General features: G+C 40.5%; 1 protein-coding gene across 1 annotated transcript in view; it reads right to left on the bottom strand.

Moving 5' to 3' along the window:
• The window catches only part of LOC133464094 (protocadherin-15-like), a 215,822-nt gene that overhangs the window by 119,602 nt on the left and 72,057 nt on the right, over positions 1 to 24,163 (bottom strand). Inside the window, exons 10-16 of the mRNA XM_061746074.1 lie at positions 23,303 to 23,411; positions 23,059 to 23,171; positions 14,612 to 14,818; positions 12,560 to 12,694; positions 4,566 to 4,715; positions 828 to 1,021; positions 8 to 140 (exon numbers count right to left, since the gene is read on the bottom strand). Coding sequence (XP_061602058.1) covers positions 8 to 140; positions 828 to 1,021; positions 4,566 to 4,715; positions 12,560 to 12,694; positions 14,612 to 14,818; positions 23,059 to 23,171; positions 23,303 to 23,411 — 1,041 coding nt within the window. The remainder of the gene's footprint in view (positions 1 to 7; positions 141 to 827; positions 1,022 to 4,565; positions 4,716 to 12,559; positions 12,695 to 14,611; positions 14,819 to 23,058; positions 23,172 to 23,302; positions 23,412 to 24,163) is intronic.

Below are 24,163 nucleotides of genomic sequence, written 5' to 3'. Positions count from 1 at the left end.
GTTGCACCTGTAGGTTGAGCAGAATAGCTCCAATCCTCATGGCTTCGCTGACCTCTACGTTGTAGGTGAGGAGGGGGAAGCGAGGAGGGCTTTGATTGTTGGGTGGCAAAACCTCTATGTAGACTGTAGTAATGGAGCTCCTGAAAACAGAAAAGTATCAGCAAAATCCATTTCTCTTTGATGGGTTTGCCTGATATGTCTCACCCAAAGCACAGTCAAAAAAAATGCTCATAAGAAAACATGGGTTTTTTCCAGCTCGCTAATATAAGAAACACGTTCTTACAAAAGGAAGAGTCAAAGTGAACTAACTTGGTGATCTTGAAGAGTGATCAAACTTATTTTGACTCTTTTTGACAAGTGAATTAAAAGACCTGACATGACGTTTGAGGCATCTTTGGATAAAATTACATTTTTTTTGTTAGTTATTTTTCTACATGCTAACTTGCAGCATGCTGTAACTTGTGGCAATCTTCTACTGAATCCATCCAAACCCGTTGAACTTGATTAAAAATTAATTGCTTTTGTACAACGAATAAAACACAAGACGAAGAGGAAATGAAGTCGAGACAAAGTATCAACCACCTGATACATTCACCCTCAGAAATCTTATTTCTTATAGTACTCAGCCATTTCAGTCACTTAGAAGTAAAATTCTGAATGGGATTATCAAATAATCCTTGTAAAGTGATGCATACTGAATGATCCACATTCTGCAATGAAATCAACAAAATGTAGAACATTTCAAATAACACCATCAAGTTAGAAGAAAATAAATCGGCTCTTTATTCTAAAAACTTTTATCATCAAAAGCTGCATTGCTAGGATACCTTCTCTGGTTCTCTGGTGCATTATCAGAGGCCTTGACAGTCAGTGCGTAAGATCGTCCCACAATTAAGGTGACACTAGGCGCCACAGTGATGCGTCCAGTCCGATTATTAATAATAAAGTCTCCTTGGGCGCCAGCCAGTATCTCGTAGGTCACCAGACCATTCAGTCCCTCATCAGCATCTGATGCAGTTAACTGAAATAATTGAGGCAGAAGCAAAGAAAACACAAACAGACAAAAAAGAGATGCACATTATTCACATTATGTGTGTAGTCTTTATTTAACTTTGTAGTTTTCAATGAAGAATTCACAGTTAACACCATTACTGAGCCAGTCAAGCAGTGAATGTTTCTTAGCAGGGAACTGTGACTTCATTCAGTCACAGAAGTTTTAACAAAGGGATTTTTTTGGAGGACATGTGTTGTTTGTTGGATACATGACATGTGCTTAATGCATAGACGGAATCAAGCAATTGGATTTATTTCCTAGGAAATTGATTATTAATCAGTAAAAAGACCCTGTCAGATATTATTCATTCAGAGGTACGATGCAAATTTGATATAGTACATTATATACACTATTTCTTTTATGCTGTTAAAAGGAAGAAGAAGAAGAAAATAAATTGCTTCAGGAAATAGCACTTTTTCCAAGTCACTTATTAAGGGCACCCCACTACTCGTGATTGTAAACATTCATGGTGTCATTGGTTTCATATGTTTAAAGCTTGAAACTTCAATGCAAACTACTCCGACCTCCTTTTTCATGCTTCTGACACTGGAGTAAAAGCCAGAGCATCAAATAGGCAGCAGCCTTCTCAGGGGGCCTCCAGCTCTTATAAACAGCTTACAAAAATCGGTTATGCGGTCATACCAGACACTCTGCGACCCTTGGCCTCATTTTGGGGAGGGTGAAATGGCAGTTTAAAAAAAAAAAAAAGAAGATTAAACCTAACCTTTTGGTTATATATATATATATATATATAAATATATATATTCTCTCTTTGGGACTTTCTGTGCAGAGAAGACAGATCCAGTGAAAGGAGATAAACTTGTGCTCCATCTACCAAATCAGTTAAGGAAATGATTGACCTCTGGTCAATCTCTGATTCAGATTATGGGGGAATTTGAATCAGTGAGCGGACGAACAAGTCAGTGCTGAAAAGGTCAAGTTTAATCATTTGCTTATTTAATGCTCAAGCTTTATACTCACACACACACATATGTGCACACACACACACACACACACACACACACACACACACACACACACACACACACACACACACACACACACACACACACACACACACACACACACACACACACACACACACACACACACACAATATATACAGACACACACACACAAACACACACACACACACACACACACACAGACTTAGCACAGAAAGTAAGGACATTTATGTTTGCTAGATTATTTCTCTGTTATAATGCTTCTCGGCAGTAAATCTTATACCGTTGGAAAGCCTGTTTATCTCTTTTTTTTTTTTTTTTTTTTAAATGGTGCCACATTTGTAAGAAACATGCATTATTGGAATGAGCAGCAGAGCTGAGGTATGTGGGTTGCTCCCATGAAAATTTGCCAAATGTTGACTGCTCATGCCAAACAACATTGACTCCTGTTTGGTGGATTGGATGAATGAAGTTTAAAGAAACGGCATATATTGGAAATTGAACAATTTCTCCACGTAACAAACATGAGCCTCAGTAGTGTGTGGAAGAACCCTAGACCACCACAACAGCCTGGCACCCCCTCCTCATGCTGGTCACCAGCCTGCTCACACACAGCTCCGGGATGGCATCACATTCTTCAACCAGCATTTGTCCCAAGTCAGCCAACGTGGTTGTGTTGGTCACTCTGGCACGAACAGCACGCCCGAGCTGATCCCACCAGTGTTCAATGGGGTTGCCGTCAGGACTGCTGGCAGACAACTCCATCCCCTCCACTCTCAAATTCTGGAAGTAGTCTCTGTTGGAATGGGCGTTGTCATCTTGGAGGATAGAGTTCAGTCCCAGACTGTGGATATATGGGATGGCCACTGGTTGCAGAATCTCATCTTGATATCTCTCTGCATGGACATTGCCTCCAATGATGAAGAGCCTTGTTTTTCCAGTGATGGAGATGCTGCCCCACACCATCACACTGCCTCCACCAAAAGATGTTACTCTATCAGTGCAGCAATCAGCATAAGGTCTGAAAAGCCTTGTCAACACTTTGACCCTTTGATCCAACCTAGGATCAACCTAGGCAGAATCTGGACTCATCATAACATGAACATAACATCCCTCCACATGTTCAGGTTCCAGTGCACATGTTGCCGACACCAGTGCAAACGGGTGTGCCAGTGAAAAGTGGTCATGGCAGGTGTCCTGGCAGCCCTATGAGACCAGAGTGGCTGCATGCACACTGTTCTGGATTGTTTGGGCAGAGAGCCGTCGGTTATATTGTCCTGCAAATCTTGACTGCAAAATCTGTAGAAGACAGCCTACGGTACTAAGTGCCTGATTGGCAGCAACTGGGGGCACCAGAATCGGAAAACAAGATTCAACAGCAACAGCAAAATTAAAGCTGCAAGCAGCGATGAACGGGCCCTTGCACCCTTGTGCAAGTGCTTGTATGACTTGCATGTAGATGTCTTCAGGCCTGGACATTTAGCGGATGACACAAGCCACGACTCTCTATATCAAACCATTCAAATGTTATGGCAGAAAGTAGGAACTATCAAATATGGACCAATCAGCGCTTTTTGGCGTATATCGTCGCCACGGTAACGCTTTTGACTGAGAAAAGTAATGCACATCGTCGCGGCGATCGAGACGCACATTTTTATGTACAACACACCTGGGTGTATGTTACGGTTCGGGCGAAGAAACGGCTGAAGAAATGGCATAAATTGCGCCAAAATTACACGATTAATTAAAAATGGCCGACTTCCTGTTCGGTGTGGCCATGGTGCCAGGAGACTTTTATTTAAGTTGTGACATGATACAGGTGTGTACTGATTTTCGTGCATGTACGTCAAACCGTATTGTGGGGCCTGAGGCACAAAGTTTTCTAGGGGGCGCTGTTGAGCCATTAGGCCACGCCCATTAATGCAAACCATGAAATATCAAATTTTTCGCCAGACCTGGCTTGCGTGCAAAATTTGGTGACTTTTGGGGAACGTTTAGGGGGGAAAAACGGCCCTCATTTCGTCGGAAGAAGGAAAAAAAAAAATCCTACAGATACAATAGGGCCTTCGCACTGTAAGTGCTCGGGCCCTAATAAGCTGTTTGGGATTGGCAGAGAATTTTCACGGGTACAACCCACATACTCAGCTCTGCCGTTCATCCCACAAATGCATGTTCCTTACAAATGTGGCACCATTTAAAAGGGAAATAAACAGGCTTTCCAACAGTATAAGATGTATTGCGACAGACAGACAAACAGACAGACAGACAGACAGACAGACAGACAGACAGACAGACAGACAGACAGACATATATTCATATTGGCTGCCCAGGGCTCCACACTGACGGAGATGAAAACATTTCATCCGACTTATGTGTTATTACTGTTCCAAACGTTTGCTTATCAATAGTATGCGGTTGATTGTGTTCTTTCTCTTTGAGCAAGAACGAGTCAATAAGAGAGATCCTATCTGATGAGAATACAGGCAGATGTGTATAGCACTGAGATTGAAAGGAAAGATAAAATAAGGAAAGGAGAAAAAAATCACCTGTAGCACCGTCTCTCCAGGCAGCATGTCTGTAAAGACTTCGACGCTGTAGGAGACCTCTGCAAACGTTGGTGTATTGTCATTGGCATCAATAACCAAGATGTTGACAGTTACTGGGCTGCTCTGCTGGACGCCATCTGAAGCCATCATCTGCAAAACAACATGTGAAGAAATGCTTCTTGTGACTACAAAAATTGAATATATGTGAAAAAAAAAGAATCAATAAAACAAAATAAATAAAAAAATAAAAAGCCCACTTGTCCAGAGGGATCACTCTTTTTTTTTTTTCTATTCAAGCTTTTAAGATTTTAGGCTTTGATGACTAAAACTATCAGAATCTTATTTCATTTTTTCCATCTTCATCATAAAAACCTTGACAACACATTGCATCTGTGTACGATCATTTTCCATTCCAGTAAAGTCAGAAAAGCCTTCAAAGATTAAAAAAATGGGGGGGGCTTGTATGAAGTTTGCCTAAAGCACAGTTATCAAATTGAGCGAACTACATGTTTGCTTCTCTGTGGCAGCTCTGATCTCCAGTATTTGGCAAGGAAGAAAAAAAATGGACTGAGCAGACATCAAATGAGGTGTAGGGGGTAAATGAGATCTAAACAACTGTGACAGCAGTAAAAAGCAATAGACAGACAGACCAATCACTGTGTGCGTGTGTGTCCCAAACCTCCTAATTTTCATAAAGCAGTAAAACAAACATGGCACATGCAGCTGCAGTACATACAATGTAAAAACACACTAACAGTCAAGACATGCCCGCTCAACCCTCTACTTGTCTCTCACTCATCAACAATGACTATACAGACATGACATGAACATATCTATGAAGACTGCAATCCATCTAAATAGGGTGTGAACACATTTGAGTTAGTTTTGATGTAAAGCCTTTTTTCTGAATAACATCCTTAAGGCAACAACGTAGCTTTCAAAGCTTTTATCCAGCTATCTGGTAAACAACATGTCATCACATTTGATAGAAAGAGCTCCTAAAGGCCTCCCTTCAAATGACTGATAAAAATCAACAACTAAGATTAAGTCTCTAAAATGGCATGTTAAGTGTATTGCTTGACATGATTGTTTCAGCTAAAGCAGTATATCCCAATCATTCACTGACCTAGCAGTGTGCAAGATTTGGATGTTTTGACACTGCCGAATCTCAATTACGCCGAGTCGGTTAGATAATCTTATTCAATTTTGCTGCCATTGTTATGGAGGTCTACAAGCCTTTAAAGAGCAGTAGTGTAAAACAGTGAAACAATGTCAGTAGACTAAAGCTACACGTGCATAAAGCATAAAGGAAACAATCTGTTACAGATCCTGAATCGACATCTGAGGAGATTAGAATAGAGCAATAGTGGCTCAGCCGTATGTACGGGGGAAGGACGGGGGAAGGGTGGCTGAAATATTCTGCCAAAACAAATCCCATATAGATTGCTAGGATGTGTTTACGGGTGTGTGACATGTACTGTAATTTGAAGATTACGCAGTATAATTGAGATGAACCCAATTCAAGCAAGCATATGCTGTCATAATCATTTTCACACAAGTGAAGGGCTTTTTTTCACAGCCACAGATTCTGATGTGAAACAGCTTCTAAAAACAAGCCTTGTTTTTAGAAGCTGCAGTGCAAAAATTCATTGTGTAGAGAGTAAAAAAAGCCTTGTTTCAAGAACATTAGGAGACTGTCTTTGACTATTTTCCTGGTTTAAAAAATTGGCAAAGATTATTTTACTTAAAATGATAATTTTGACTAGATTTATGGAGTATTATACTTATTTCTAGAGGCGTTGTTTTTTTCTTGCAGTGTAAGCAACATAACATCATTATTGCCTGTAATTTACTAGACGGGCATAGCCATAACTCATCATTAAAAATATTTATGACATGCTCTTTAACGCTGACCAAAGAAGATGGTTTCACTTGAGTTTTATAAGATCCAAGTCTTGAGTTCAAATCTGCAATAGCTATGTTGTACAGTGCTATTCTTTTATTTTTATGTTTAAGGATTACACATAGGTGAAGATCAGTCACTTAAGTCCAATATGTAAATCAAATAAAAGGAAAACCTTATAGTTCCTACTCAGGGTCATGGGGGTCTGCTGGCGTTTATCTCAGCTTCCTTGGGTCAAAAGCAGAGATACGTCCTGGACTGGTGGCCAGTCCATCACATGGCCACATACAGACACACACTCACTCCTGTTGGCAATTTAGAATCACTAATTAGGCCACGTTCACACATAGCCGGGTATTTACAAAAACAGATATTTCCCCCTCTACGTTTTGAAATTGGAGTGACAGAGAAGTGGAGTTACTTTTAAGTGTGACTTTAGAATATAAAACAGGTAAAATACAAGAAAAATATTGACAGTGGCCAAACAAATTGTAAACACAGGTCGCACACATGACGCTGGTGATGTTTCCGTCTCATAATGTGACGTTCTGAAGCCTAAATGTCCATTTCCCTCTGTTTACAAGTAAAGATTGTTTTTGGTGACTTTGAGCTTCGTTTTTGTGTAAACGAACGGCCAAAACACCACCGTTTTTGCTAGGTGTAAACGGGGCCTTAGCCTGACCTAACTTAACATACATAATTTAGATTGTGGGAAGAAAACCAGAATACCTTGAGAAAACTGCAAGCTTGGGCAAAGCATCAAAATTGCACACAACCACATGGCTACAGCAGTAACGAAAAGACAGAAAATCTAATAAAGCCTGTTTAGGTCTTAAAAGGCCATAGCCTTTAAGACAAGGAAAATATACTGTGCAATCCATCAGAAATGTGTTTATCGGAATTTTTGCAGTTCTTAGTGTCTGTGTGTATGTTTTTTGTTTATGTCCCTGAGAGCCCTGCATTGCAAAACAGTGATATAAAACTAAAGAGTCTCGAATGCTGGAAACTTGCAGCAGGAGAAGTCATGGAAACGGTTAAAGAAACAGTATATAGTGTTCTCCAGTGAAGAAGGATGATAATAGAGCTCGTTGTCTGTAAAATGATATGAGGAAACAGAGAGACTGCTTTAAATTTGAAACACATTGCATAATTGACACCCTACGCAGGACTGGCACTCCTGTGACTCGTAACTGAGCATCGGGAACATTGCCAAGGCAATCACTAATGCAACAATAGCAGACTTAGCAAACATTTTTATTTCCCTAAGACAACCTAAATGTGGACGACTTATATAAATTCGCTCTCATTTCACAGGCATATGGGAAGACAACGCAAGTTTATTTGTACAGTACATTTCAGCAACAAGACAATTCAAGGTGCTTTACATAATGAAAATATGAAAAGTGGAGTGGAGAAAATAAAGAGCTACAGTGCAGTGGCAGAATAAAGAAAAGTTAAGATAGTTACAATTCAGTACTGAAATTATCATTGTTTAAATCTAAATTCAGAATGGTTTGAATAATTTAATCAAAGGCAGCTGTAAACAGATGAGATTTTAACCTTGATTTAAAGGACCCGAGTGTTTCAGTGTTCCTACACTTTTCCAGATCTGTGGAGCATAAAAGTTTAATGCTGCTTCTCTGTGTTTTGTTCTGATTCTGGGGACACAGAGCAGACCTGAACCAGAAGACCTGAGACGTCTGGATGGTTGATATGGCAACAAGTCTGTGATGTATTTTGGTCCTAAACCCTTCATTTATTTATAAAGTAACAGAAGTATGTTAAAGTCTGTTCTCTGAGCTAAAGGGAGCCAGTGTAAAGACCTCAGAACTGGAGTGATGTGGTTCACTTTCTTAGTTGTAATGAGAACTCAGGCAGCAGCTTCCTAGATCAGCTGTAGCTATCTGTGAAGACACTGTTGCAGTAATCAATTCAACTGAAGATAAACGCATGATGAAATTTTCAAGGTCCTACTGAGACATTAGTCCTTTGATCCCCAAGATGTTCTTCAGGTTATAGAAGGCCAACTTAGTAATTTCTTTAATGTTTTCTAGGAAGGTTCAGCTCTGAGTCCATAACTACACTCAGGTTTCAGGCCCACAACTGCAAAGGAAATCAATAAAGTTATATCTCATGGTGCAAGTACTAGTATTCTGAATCTCTGGTCGTGTTGTGTTCACCAGTAAAAAGATGAGTGTTCAGATGGAGTAATACCAAGTGGAACTCTAAGTGGTGTTATTTCGATCAGAGTGTGTCAAAGACGTTTACAGAGAACTGGCACATATTCTATCTTTGAGACATTTCGAGAGCAAAATGAAACAACCCTTTTAAAAAAATAGTGAGTGCAATATAACTAAAAATGAAAAGGCTAACACTCACCCCATAGTGACAGCTTCTACAGTAAAGTGCTGCTAGAAAGGACCCTGAGCCGAAAAGCTTTCTTTGCACTTACCACTGTTTGTGCTGCTCATACAACCAACGACAGAGAGAACTATATTAGATGAATAAACCTGTGTGCATGCAGTGAAAAAGGTCAACCCTGTACATACAAAACAAACACATTGTGCTTTCCTAAACTGTGGACGTCCAAAGCTCTTCTGCTAAGCCTATCAAACCATGTACTACATCAAACCTGCGGTGAACTGAGTCATTCCTTTAGCTCCTGCAGAGCGCACTGTCAGTACTCTGTAGTGCAAAGGAAATCTCCTGCGTGGAGGAACTTCCTGTACTTCCAGAGGCTTCCGTTTTTTCAGTTGCAAAGGGACAACAAAATTAAGTGAACTAGGTTGCCAACCAAGAGTGTTGTGTACACTTTGTAAAATACTGCCTTGTGACACAAACAGTAAATCTACATTGATAGAATCACACGATAAGGATAAACCATTAAAATAAAAGTGTTTCATACCCTTACCCTAAAGGAAAAATAAGGTAGCTGTTTAGTTTTGGTTATAAATGTTGTCATTTGAAGAAACCATAAAACAGGGTTTTATATCATTCTTTTATGACAGTATTGCTAAAAAAAAAAAAAAGGCAATAATGCACGTCCTTTGCAGACCACTGTGGCCAGGCTAACTAATCCTCCTGTGTCAGGAGCCCCTGACCTATTATTAAACTGATCCTGTAAAGAGTTTGGCTCTTTAAAACGTGAAAATCAGTCATGCTGTGCTTCAGACAGGATGTGTCTTTGCAAAAAGCCAAGGACACCTTTAAGCTTCAACAAATGTTCCAAGGGGGGTGAAAGGGACAATCTATCATCAATCCATGTTCCCAAATATTTGTAAGATGAGACAATCTCTTTTTTTCCTCCTACTGAGGTCCAAATGCTGTTGTACTCCACGCTTTGAGAACAAGCTTTTGACATAATCATAAACTTTGGCGGATACCCTAAATTATCTCCATGAAATCAGATTTCAGACAGTCAACAAAATCACACCATGTCCTGTCCGAGAGATAATTCCTGAACTTTTTGACAGGTGAATCACCCAGATCAATGACCCTGAGTCTGCTTCAACTAACTGATGGACGACCGAATCAAACGCCTTGGAGGGATCCACAAACAGAGCTGCAGTGTTTTCTGACATCGTTATCAGGGTGTAGCAAGAGCTGTCTCTGAAAAACTGTCATCCAAAGTTGGTTTCTTCTCCTGAATCATGACCCTGGAACACAGTCTCATTTGCCAATTATTTCTAAAGCCTTTTCGACACACATGAAAGCAACTACAGAATTGTTCATTTTAACTTTTTGCAGCTCTGCATGCTGCCTACATCCCACCACGTCAGGTAATAGCCTACGACACTTGTAGGTATCATTTTACAGCCTGTGTACACTGTTCTTGATGTCTTACCCAAGATTAATCCCAAGACGTTATTAAATACAGCTCATATGGTTACTTGACCTTTTCACATTTGCCAGGTTTGAGGTGAGATGTCTGATGTACATCTCATGTCTGTTCATTAAAGAATGAATGTGTTGGAAATGTGTTACCCTGTACTTTGTACCAAAATCGCAAAATATTAATACAATACTTTTTTTTGTGACCAGAGGTGGGCAGTACATCCTTTTTGTATTTTCATATTAGGCTAAACTAAGCTGACTGATGCAGCCTGCCTTTAACTTTAAGAACAATAAACAATTCTGTTCATATATACACTAGGTTGCCGAACTGCTATGTCAAAGTTCAACACCAAAAAAAACAAAAATATATATATAACGTGACAATCACAACTGTGTCACAGTGAGAGAGTTAAAGATCTGGTTCATAATCTATGAGAATAACTTGTAATCAAACGATATTGTCACTGCAGACTTTTTGAGAAACTTGTGACTTTCTGTAGCTTACAAAAACAAAAAGCAAATCATAAGGAACGACCCATACATTTGAAACATGCGGTTGACATCAACAAACATGTGGCAAAAACTGAGAAACATTGTAAAGATGAAGCAATCGTACGCAACAAGAGACCTAATTTGCAGTGTTTTTTAGGCTCCTGTAGGGCATCAGTAATCAATTAATTAATTGCAAGAGATACACTGCCTGGCCTAAATAGAAGAGTAAAAAAGAAAAAAAGCCACCACCTTTGGTTTAACTAAGCAAATGGTCAAGAGCCTCCCACAGGAAAATGATTGTAGTGATTAATATGTTTCAGATGGCAAAATGTTATTTAACCCAAACTGATCCCGTTAGGAGCTCCTCATTACTTTAACATCCACATTTAGCCACACAAAACAAGGGCGTATGTACAAACCACTAAATAGGGTTAAAAACTCTCTAATAAGGACGGAAGGAAAGTGGAGAACATCATTTTTGAAGAAATTGGTTTGGAAATAAAAATCCTGAACGGACACCATCAAAGATCACTTACAGTAAATGATTGGTATAATCTAATTCAGGAAAATCAACAGCAGAACTGGTAGAAAATATTTGATTGTGATAGCAAGAATATTTCCATATGCAGAATGCAAATAGAGCTCAAGTTTTATTTAAGTTTTAACTAAACAGCTAGAAAGAAAGCACACGTATCACTTAAGGTTAAAGATTAAGAATAAAGGAAAGAAAGAAAAGGCTTCTTTTTGCTGGGGAGCATAAAAATTGCACAAAAAAAAGGTTACGTGGTCTGGTGGGATTTACCTAGAGTCAAGAGGCCCATCGAGAAGAAAACTGGGAAAATACAATCAGGATGTCAAGTCTAAGAAATACAGTTAGTCAATTTTCAAAAATGCTAAAATTTTCGTCTAGTTTTTATGTCACTTTTTTTTTATGGTTCCGGATGATTTGATTGTTACAAACTCCACATTTCAGGTGTATGGTTTCAATCAATGACTTAATTTGATCACTTTTATGATTTACCAGACCAAAAGAGGTCTGACGCTTCGGTTCACTTCGGACGGAAATCTGTAAAATCATGCAGACTGTCTTAAGGCTGAATTATGCTTCTGCGTCAAAACGACGCCGTGTCTACGGCGTGTGGTTTTTGTACACGCAGAGGACACGCCGTCACATGCGCCGTCAGTGACGTGCACCTCCCGAAAATTGTAACTACGCGTCGAGGAGACGCCGACCACACGCAGACCGAGAGGGCTGTGATTGGTTCGTTTGAAAGCGAAGCATTTCCGGTTTCCGGTTTGAAGCAGTAGTGAACTTCCAGGGCTTTTTTCTTCGTTTATGTGTGATTTTTTTTGTTTTTGTTTTTTGCACAATAGTTGTCCTTATTTCTTTGATTTACTGTGACCGGAAAAAGTCGGATAAACCATTCAGAAAAAGATCGCTAACTAGTGGCCGCGGGGGGTACTGCACCGCGACCAAATGGAGAGACGGAGAACTCTGAACGGTTCGTGACGGCGTCACGACTGCGCCGTGTGCTCTGCGTGTGTGTGACGCAGAAGCATATTTCAGCCTTTACTCCATAGCTACTTGTCCACTAATAAAAGGTCATACTCTTCTGAAAGTGTCAAGTCAGCTTTGTATTTCCAAGTGCCTCTTGGTTTAGCACTAATTTGTGACTTTTATTAATATACACAAAAGGGAGAAGCAGGTCACAGGGCTCAAGGGCAGTCTTGCATAAACAGTAGCTGAACAGAGTTGGAGGCTCACCGTGAAAGTATAGGACATCTGCTTCTCCCGGTCCACAGGTTTGAGGAGCCTGAGGTAGCGGATTATCCCAGTTGGGGTCATGCCGAAGATCGTGGTGTAGTCATTCAGAGTAATCTTCACCATGGGGTCTTTTGTCTTGCAAAAGAAAGATATACCAAAAGAAACGTGTTATCATGGCAAAATGAGTGTTTCATCATTTTTATTTCCCCAAGGCCGCAGCTGTGTGGCCGAGAAAATGCATCAAAAAGAAAATTCTGATGCACCAAGGAGGTGAAAAAGTAATTTGCCTGCCATCTGTCTCCAGGAAGCAGTAGAGAGCAAGCAGATGACAGAAGCATAAAACATCTTTTTTCTCCCATAACTGTATCAGAAAAGCAATGATTAAAAGAAATTACGTTTACTTTGCTAACTCCCATTCCTTTAATTGAAACAATTACGCAGTAATTAAGACTTACTTAAATATTGGTGTGACAGCTTTTGTTTGGCGTATCCAAATAAACCAGAGGCCTGTCAGTTTGGTTCGTTGCTACAAGTCGGTTTCGATTCACGTCCATCAGTAAGTCCTCGTAAGAGTTTGGTAAACATCGGGCCTGGGTGCTTTATTGATTTTATTCTCTCTCTATCTACTTTGATTTGTTAATCTTCTCTAGTGACTGAGAGAAGAGCTATTTTGAAACATGAACTAAAAAGGTAGAGCTCTTCTGCTAAGGCTCTGCGTGTGTTCATCTGAGTGTGTATGTGCATGCCCTCAGTGTGTTTCCATCCATCACTGTTAGTGTATAGATTGAAAAGCTCCTCCAATGTGGTGGACAAACACACAAACACACACAACTGGACAGCTTGTGAACTTGTAAACCGTATATGTTTCCACCTCCTTTACCCAACTATACAAATGATTCATTCAATAATGTTTACGAAGAAATACTATTCAATGAAATAGATACATAACCTTTGACTAAACAGAAACATCAATCTGCATATACGATAAGAAAAAAAAACTGATACATAATAGAAACATGCAGATCACTTCAAACACACACAAACACCCCTAAAAATACAAAGGTCCGTGCAACAGCTAAATTAATCTATGTACACACACATCGCTACCGGAGACTTGCTTCATCTTTGGTTCATTTTATATTGAAATTTTTAACTTTTTTTAATAGAATCCCAAACTTCACAGCTGTAAATCAAAGAGGTCTCCAACAGCGATGACTGCTCTGAATATTTTGCACTTTCTGCAGAATGATGCGTGCATTAACTGTAGGGATGTCCTGACTTAATTTGCAGAGGAAGTCCACTTCATCAAGTTTTGTTAATGGATGATTGTTGACTGTATAAAGCCTGTCCGCTTCTGATTCGTTATTAATTGTAACTTGGAGAACTGAAAGAATAAAAATAGCTAAGCCTTTAAAAAATAAATAAATCATTTTTAATAATGATAATGATTTAATAATACTTTTGGGTCTCTCTCATGCCCTCTCTAAAGATATTATACAAAAACTCCCAGAGACACTACGTGGAGTATTGACAGAAAGCATTTAGAGCTGTGATGCATGTTTAATGCTGAGTGATTAAGCTATCAAATCCCTAAAATGAATTTGCATTACTGATATCAATACTGGCCTACTTTAAGTTATTAAATCTGCACTGTGCAGCTTTATACTGTAGAGGAAAACAGAAATAGTGGATTAAACTCATAGGATACTCAATATTAAAAATGACTCAAATCAGAGATTAAGAGAAACAACATTTGGGTCAGGACATGCCATTAGTACACTGTGTGGGTCACTGCATGTAAACACACTCCTTTTACCTACAGGTGTATCACCAGGAGCCAGCTATGTCACCAAAGAAATATATGATTAAAATGAAAAGCAAAAAACATGACATTTTCGGTGAAACACATTGATATAATGTACATTGATGAATTCAGTGTAATTAATATAGTTTCAGTGCTTTGTGTTGAAATGTACACATGTGTGAATGGATGTGTAGCATGCATATAGACAACAGCGAGTTTAAGTTTGCAAAAGCTCTTTTTCTCTCTACCTCTTCAATGTCATTATCCAAAGCGATGATTCCCAGGGGGGCAGAGAGGTTGGCACTGCCTGAAATGGTGGTACCCACTGGGGAGGACTCGCTCACATAGCCCTGATAGGTGGCCAACTGGAAATACGGTGCCTGGTTGTTCTCATCCAGGATTTCTATAATGAGGTCAGCAAAGGCTGGCAGGGGGTGACCATTGTCCTGTTCAGCCTGTGAAAGAGCAAAAAAAGGAAAGAGAATAAGGGATAAAAGTGTCAGTATGGGAAATTGCAGCATGACAATTAGATGGGAAAGTTACTCTCTCCCATCTCTTACTGTATGAAGGCACATGGGTAATTTCTCTGTCACCTCAATTCAAATAAAGCTACAGTGACAACATTTACTCAGGGCTCCGCATAGGATTATCCTGTAAGTTAGTAATTACCTGAGCACTTAATGCAAATACCATCACTTGCAGCAGACAGTGTAAAATGAGTTGCTCTAGTTCTGCATCAAATGAGTGACCAATGCTACAAGGAGACCCACAGGGAAAATTAGTACCTGAGTCAATGTCAAAATAAACTACTTATCCTCTTAGTGTAATATTCCATTTTCAAACTAATCCTCTGAGAACTCTGTTCCTGTTTTGCCTGAAACTTCCATTAATCAACCATAAAACAGTTTCTTCCTATAAAATACCCACTTGAGACCCATTTCTCTCTGAAGGTTAATAAACTTTCTACAGATACATATTCAGTATGCAGCCGTAAAGGAGAGGCCTTTGAAATGTAACTTTGCAAGAGTGCAAAAGAGAATAAATTAGGATTAACTGTAAAGTTAAAAGTTCTCAATAGCATTTTTACAAGAACTCGTTATTGGCAAGTTTGGCTTTTATTTTGGAGTTCAACAGAAATAAATTTTACATGATTCTGTGTTAAAAAATACTTTTTATTCATGCTGTAAATTGTACTGGCATAACAGTCCACTCTGTTTGGTCAGGTGACTGCAAAAATGACAGAGTGAAAGTAAGCGGCCTAATTTCTGTTTGACGTATTTCAAACTACCCAGAAGGCAGAGATTATGCAAGTATTTTTAATGATGATATTGACAATTGAAATAAGTAAAAAGATAACTATAAACAGGCAGTTGAAGACTAGTGTCCTATGTGAAATATAATAACTCTCTTTGGTGTGGGCTGGGGCCAGCTCTGTGTAAATGCACAAAAGCATCAGCAGGCAAAGCCAATATTTCATGTTTTCCTGTGCAGTCACTGGATATTTGAAAAAAGATAAATGATATCCAGGCCAAGATGTTGTATTTTGGGGTTAGTCATTGCTTGAATGCAGATTAATGTAAAAAAATTAATCTAAATGATCAGAAGATCATAGCTGAGAATTTCATTAAAGATTCCATTAAAGCCAACAACTTCTGTTTTCCACATGTCTGACTTTATGCTGCAAGCAAAGTTGGCTCAAATCTGATTGACAGCCTGACGATGAATGGCACCAGAAAGCTGCTACTACCACAGTTTATCATATATAGATTCTTCATATTCATGTAAATAAAAGTTACAAATTACAAAAAGAAAATTACATACATGGGTGTGCATTTACAAACAATGACAATAACTATAGTGAAACATACAAAACTAGATACCACCAAAGTGTAAATATTGCCTTCGGTTGTTTCTCTTCCAAAAGCGTTCCTAACTGCTTCAGGAAAGTAGGACAGTTAAGAAAATAATAAAATAAGTGTTATCTCAGTCGTGTAATTGTGCACAAACTCTAAGAAGCAGTAAATAAACTCTTTATTGCGTCTTAGGCCAAACAAAATGAATGCGATCTGGCTGGGCTGTCACTGCAATCTTTCCCCTCTTAAGCACACTCAGTGGGGCACCGCTGCCTCCCGCACCGGGCTGCTTCAGAAACATAGAGGCCCTGAAAATCCAGATGGAGAGGACGACTCATGCGACATCAGTTTAAGCCATGAACTGGAACTAATTCTGCTAATTAGCTCAATTTCACTGGCCTTGTGTTGCAGAGGGAAGATTATAACACAGGAATATACTTGTAGTACTAACTGGTAACATATATGGGCTAAACTATTCCTTTCTTCCTGTTGTGTGTGAACTAGGCACGACCAGTAGAGCTCATCCAGAGAAGGAATTCATACATGTTATAATTTTACCACAATGTTATGTCAGACTGTTTATTTTTCCTGGAAATCTTTCACCTTTGTCCCTTATCTGAGTAATAATACAGAACTATGTCATAACACCCACACTATACCACCCCAAAGATCCAATCTGTTCACACAAAAACCTGAGGGAAGAGTCCCCTGTTTAAAAGATAAGGTATACATTTCCAGAAGTTTTATTTTACCTACATTTATAAAGATGTATATATTTGTCTCTGTGAGAAACCAGACAGGGAGTAGGATAATGTTATTCCCTTGTGATATAGCTCTTTACTGGTGTCTCTATTTCAGGGATGCAGTGCTAAATGACCAGCCACTGCAGCTATCCAACACACAGGCCAGCATGACAGTCGATGTAAGCAAAAGTCTTTGTTTATCGCTCAATCTTGATTTTCCTGTCCTGATTCCATCATTCCTAAACTGTCATAGTGCACCTCTTCTTCTCTCTTTATTTGTTTTCTAATTTACCAAACAATTTTTCTCTCCGCCTGTCCGCCTCGCCCACTTGTCTTCATTTCCTTCAAGTCATCTGGGTGGATGTGCTTGTATCAGGGTCAGTGATGACTATTAAAGGACAACAGATGTGTTTTACTGATATATGCCCAATAGTCTGCAGGTTCTTTCATATACTGTATTTACCACAATCATTATGTATGCAGGCTTAATACACAAAATCTGCTATATCATTGCACTGTTAATTCTCAATTTCCTGCTCTTCTGAGTCCCAGAGCAACAGTCCCTTTTCTCTAAATAACTCTGATAGATAAGGCTCTTAGCATCCAACACACATATCCCCAATTTATCTTAGTTTTTTCCTATTGCCTCCTTGATCTTTCTCCCATTTTCTAGTTATACACCTAAATTCACCAAAAGACATGCAAATGCCTCACATATTATAAAACTGTATTTCCTCTATTGAAAATAAGGGGTTCCTCTCCTTTCCTCCATCCTCAGCTATCCAGGTAAGTGGCAGGTTAGAAAGTACACAGAGGTGTCTAGAGCCTAGTGATGGGTAGATGGAAGGTTCCTTTGCTCCACTGCTCTACGCCAGCAGCACCAAAGTGAGCTCTCCTCTAAATTAGGATTCATGAGGGCAGAGTAGCCTATCCTCCTGTTAAGTCCATAAATCATAACATTGCTCATGGCCCTGTTTCTTAAGCAGTTGAAGATAAGGTTAACAGCCTTAAAGACTGAGGTTATCTTGGTGGAGCAGGTAAGGGTGCATGCTTGAAATCAAAATATGGGTCCGTTGTTGTTCTATTGTTGTGAGACAAGCACATAAATAATTCAAGAAATGAATTAAGATTTTGATTGAAACGGCTTTCTTTGCAGGATGTCGAGGAAGAGAAATAAACTGTATTTTAGTTTGAGCACAAACATGTAAAGACAGATGGGCTGCATAAAATTCAGGAATTTTGTTTTTGCCATTTTCAAGCCATGAACATTTGTGCTCAAAAGAAAAAATAAATCATAGGAACTTATTACACACGTTGTTATTTTAGTTGTGGTGATTGTGTGGTGATGACATTGACAGTTCGGCAGAGCCACAACCTTTAATTGGACTGCTGCCCTTATTCTAATTAAAGAGGAATCGATTTACGCACCAAAGTGCATCTAATGATGTTACAATAAAGATGGGCATTGGGCCTTTTTCAGCTGGGCTACTACAACAGACACCAAAACAAATAATTAACAATTTATCTGGCATTAATTATCTGTAGATTACCAACAACAGTTTGAGAAACATGTGCTGTTTCATAGATCATTTTCCAAACTGCATATTTAAAGTGTAAAAGGGGCTAAACGCGTTTATACAAAGAATCTCATGTTTTTTTGAACATCTCCGGCCTTCCTTCCCTGCCTATCTATTAGACTTGCTATGTTCCCTGATTGTTCGCACCTGTGTCTCCTGAGGTAATGTGTTTAGATTTCCTTGTCACTCCTTTTCCAGTCACCTTGCTTGCCTTGCTTCTTTGTTGTGTTCTTTTGTCTTTTTCTCACTTCTGTATCTCTGTGCTTTTGCAGCTTTTGGGTTTCCTGCCACAGCAGCACTTTTGCCTTCTTGCCTCCTTGTCTTCTGCATTTGCATTCTTCTACTTTCTGACAAGAGCTGATCAACTCGATTTAGTTTGAGTTCAAGTAAACTGCCATGTTTACATTTGAGTTGGACTTGAAAATTTGGATGTCTTGGTATTTGAAAACTAGTCCAGTTAATGAACAGTTAAGATATATGGATACTCCCTGCCTTTTGCCCTTAGTATGCAGGGATAGGCTCCGGCAGACCCCTGTGATCCTGCAGTGGATTAAGTGGATATTGAAAGTGCCCTACGCCGTAGGCTCTGCGTTGGTGTAACACGGAACCATAAATCAGCCTTTAGTCACCTCGTCTTCAAACAGGAAGATTGAATTTAATTCTAAACAGTTCCTCATCATTTCACTTCTTATGTTACAAGACAAATGAATCGTGTAACTGTAAAGAAATCACAACACTGAATTTTCACAAATGGCAACTTTATTGTTAAAATATATAAATAAAATGTATGCACTATTGCTGGCTCAAGGAAGGACCGCGGGTCTTCTGAATGTGAACAGCTCCAGGTGCTTGAAAGATCTGAAACCACAGAAGAAAAATGTATTACGGTACTAATAGAGCCCCGAGCCCGGAGCCCCCGGGTTCGGAGCTCCGGAACCCGGGGGCTCCTCGACGGTCCGGTCCGTGAGCAGCCCCCGCAGCTCCGTATGCGGCGCCGGGGCTCCGGAGCTAAGCTAAATACTTAGCCCATGCAAAGATCATACAAATAACATAAAAAAAAAAGGAACTTACTGCTGACTCGTGTGCAGTTGCCGGATCCGTGCTGTGGGAACTGATCCTTTTAAGAGGGTAAATGTCGATGCAAAATCTCATTTCTACTGTCCCCTCGCTGTGGAAACAGCCACCGCTTGTAAACAATGGAGGACGCTCGAGCCGACGGAGAGAGCTGGTTGTGGGCGTGGTTTCAGCAGCGGAGGCCGAACCTCTGGGCCTCGGGTGATGTCACCCTAGGCGCAGATTTTAATCGGCTCAAAAAAAATCACGTGACACTGGGGGACTCTGTAAGGCGGGGGTCACAGACCTTGCAGAAATTCATGGTATTTCATCTCCCCTGTGCTGGCAGGGTGAGGGGAGACCACTTTATATATGTTAAAACAAGAAAAAAACGTGTTTTTCATAATATACCCCCTTTAAGCTGTGAGGCAATACTTTTAAAGAAAGTGATGACAAAATAAATGCAGTTTCCCAAATATGTAATTGCTATCTGGCATACCAGCATCAAATAACAGTTATGATAAACACAAATATCAGCTCACTACAATCATAAACAAGCAGGTAATATATCTGAAGTTGCCATGGAAACAGTCGCATTAAACATGGAGATTGCATATCATACACTTGATTGATGTTGATTTATGACCAAGAATGCACTGGGTAATAGCTCATACTAACGTGTTTGCAGCGCTATGCATTCAAGTTATACGAAGAAATAGTTTCCTGGCGTGTATCGTATGTAGTATATGACAGTAAATAATATGTAAGGGATAATGCCAGACGAGGTATACATTTTCAGAAATATATATTTATGTTAATGTACACCTCGAAGGGCATTATCCCGCTTATACCACGGTCACTTACCAAAAAACAGAAATATTAAATAAGTTATTCATGCTTTAATGTGTTTTTAGTTGAAATCATTAGTTTTATAACAAGCCACAGCCTGGCGGCTGAGCGGACTATTTAATCTCTCGTTCGCAGCCGTCGTAACCGGGTAAGTTACAAAGTTTTTTAACAGGCCATAACTCAGTTTCCTTGATAACGGGAGATATTCTAGTCCGCTCAGCTCCGCTCGGCTATTTTCTTTTCTCTCCTCTTCTGCATCCCAGTCATCAAAATTGTTAAATTCACCAAATAAATTAAAATAAATTACAAAATCACTCATGTCGCCATCCTGCGGTAGCCGGCTCTTCTTATCTGAATCTCCGTTGCCGTGGTTACCACCTGGCAGTTGATCCAGCGCAATGATATTAAAGTTATCAGGCAATTTGACCGAACTTGTTTTCTAGGTGTTGTGCTCGCCCATATGCCCATCTGAACTTATAAAATGTATGAACATTTTGTGATTATGAATTCCAGCAAAGCCAGACCCGGCCCCCCCCCTGGAGTTTATGGCCCTGCTGCTATCTTCTCGCTCAGGCCAATTTATGACCCTGGTGGCCTGGTTCGAGATGGCCTGTATGTGACCCACGATACGGCCCCAGATCAAAGCAGGACAGGAAAGTTTCTGCCAGGGAAACAGACTCCCTGGGGATTTACGACACCCCCTGGGGGGGAGCCGGATGCAGCGGAGCCCCAAAACCAGACCTCAAAATGGTACTGCTTCTTTGAACCCCCCCTTTTCCGCTTTAATGTGCCTCATAAAATGGCGACTGTGCCATGAACTACAATTCCAGCATGCCTTGCGGGATGGGGCAGCGCCTGAGAGCGACGCGCACCCAATCCCGAGTGAGGCACCGATGACGTCACCGCAGCGCGCGTAGGATCAAAACCCCTGCCGCTGCTCCTTTTTCTCTCTCTTCTCAACTTCATCTCATCGGCGCTGGATCTTTGGCTCCACCAAAAGACCCCACCTCTCTCTCCCCCCGGGTTGGGGGGAGGCAGGAGGCCCGCACCGGACCGGGCCCTGCGGGGTCCGGCCGTTGAAGCCGCGGTTCCCCGGGAGGCTCCGATTTCTCACTAAACTCTGTTCCTCTTTAAGTTTCTGCAGATCTGAGCTTCCGACGCCCACGCGCTCCCGGCAACCAGATCGGGACACAGCTGCGATTGAGTGCTCAGACTGAACCCCCCCTCCCCGCTCCGAGCCCCTGTCTGCGAACCGGCGCAGGGATCGGGGACGGACGGCCGGCGTCTCGCCCGGCGTGAGCTCTCCCGGGGCCCGGACGGCCGCGCGTCGGCGACCGGCGCAGAGAGGGAAGCACGGCAGGAGAGACCGGTCCCCCCGCCGCGCCTAGGAATGCGTGTGAGCCTCCGTTTTGGTCCGGAACCACGGCCCGGCACGAGGCGGCCCCGCCGCTGTCTAATCCGTTTCAGGGGAAGGGACGGGACGCGATAGCCTGACTGCGAAACCCCAGCAGGACCGCGAACCCAGTCGACAAACCCGCAGGCACCCGATTCCGGATCCCAGAGGAGACGTGAGCCCGCGTAGCAGTGATCAGTAGGATTTAAGAGTGTTCAGAACTGTGTGTGAGATTGTGAGACCTGGGTTATCAGTAACTTAAGAGTGTTACAGAGCTAAATCTGTGTTCAGAGCTGAGATTACATCATCATTGTTATCATTATCATGTTTGATTATTTGGTAGTCGTTGTTTTCTGCCGTAGGCACGTTTTAAATGCTGCGTTCGCCATCCGGTCCGATTGCACGTGGCCCAGAGGGCGCGTCCATCTTTAAAAGACCACAGGAGCCCCGTTTGAACTGTAGATGTTCTGTATCTTCGTTATTATTTTTGCTTGATTTCTTTTTTTGTTTTTCATTCCATGCATTTAACGTTTATGTTTCATTTTATTGATTGTTGTTTTTCTTGTTAGTTAATGGTTTTATAATAATGTCGTGTGCCATCAGATTTATTCGGGTATTTATTTACATCCCTTTTGATACCCGTATGTAAATAAATTCTGATTGATTCTTAATGAGTGGTTGTGTTATTTCATGCAAGATTTGGTCACGAGTTGATTTGTTTAAGCAGAGCCCAGTGTTCGGATATCACGCCTTCACTGTTATTCTGTAAGATTTGCTGTTCTGCAGGATAATTCAAAAATCATATGAGACTGATTTTCTGCTGTTTTAGTTATCCAAAGCCCCTGCTTAAGGAACAGGGTGGTGCCCCTACGAGAATTATCATTTTTGATAATACAATTTGATAAATAGTCAACTTTATTAATTATTAATAATTATTAATAAAATTATTAATAACCCTTCGATAACTGGACAGCCAAGCTACCCGAGACGCACAACATAGGTGTCGGTTATAAGTTATAACTTACATCTGCCAGCCAATCAGAATCGAGTATTCACACAGACTGTGGTATAAATTACGTTACACTGAGTGAAAACAGGTTTTGGAGTGGGTTTGTGGTTCAATAAAATACTTAAAAAGTCTGGTAGCTGAAGTTGCATAAACAGCAATAAAATTGCTACTGGCCAGCACTGGACCTAGCACAAGTCCACAGTCCTTTTATGTGTTACCTTGATGATAAGTGTGAACCTCTGATACAAGTCCCTGCTGACGGGCTTCAGAACACGCAGCTCTGCAGTCGTCCTGTTTAGAGAGAAATACTCTTGATACGTGACCGGATGACCTGCAATAGAAGAATCAAATAAAACAGTTAAAAGGTAACACTGAGAACAAGACTGAACATTCAGAGGAAGAATCCTGGCATACCAAGACTATTAAATATGTATAATCGATAAGGATAAGTGAGGAACGTACCAACCAGGATGTAATAGAGAATGCCAGGTCTCTCCGATGGGGGCTGTATGTTTCTGTCCATGTCCACTGCCCGAATGGGGGGAGTCACATTCAGGGGGTTCAGTTTGCTCTGCATCAAGAGATGAGGAAAGTCAGATACTAATCACCGTATCTTGCAAAGAAATAAAACCTTATGATATTCAAAACATCTTATAAAAAAGAAAATTTGTATCCCAGAAAAGATTGTGTGTGTTATATATTAATATTTTAGACTGCTGTTGAATTGGACATTATTCACTACTTTGTGCCTCCACATAATTCTTTCATCTATCTGGACTTTCCACTCAGTCAATTAAGTTGTTTTATGCTTTTAAAGGGAATGAGAAGGACAGCTACGATTGGGCATGACCCAGCTTCACTTATTGATATTGCATGCTACCTAAAGAGTAAAAGTACTTGTGCTGCAAGATGCCATTGAAGACAGCCATTATCTTATCCCAAAATTGCAAAAAATGAATGAGTGAATGTTGTTGCTAATTTTGTTGATTTGGTTTAAGACCTTGTCCTAGCAGTTATACTTATTAGCACACAGTCTAATAATTAGTGTACTTAGTTTTAATAAAAAACTAAACAAAAACTCATCAACATGCTTCTTAATGTGTCTAATAGTGATGCACACCAAGTATTATACTGCATAATAATTGCTGAAATATGTTTAGTGCATCACATTTGAGAACACCACTCATCATAGGAAATGCCTCTGTGTTGTAGCTGTTACAGCATTGGCAAGTATGCAAAGAGGTCTGTGCCCAACTTCCTGAGTGCAGACTGGCACATGGTTAATAGCACTCTGGTGGAAGAATCCCACCGGGGGTGGGGGGG

This window comes from Cololabis saira, chromosome 17, assembly GCF_033807715.1.
Source record: "Cololabis saira isolate AMF1-May2022 chromosome 17, fColSai1.1, whole genome shotgun sequence".
Lineage (NCBI taxonomy): Eukaryota > Metazoa > Chordata > Actinopteri > Beloniformes > Belonidae > Cololabis > Cololabis saira.
This window is presented reverse-complemented; position numbering and strand designations above follow the sequence as displayed.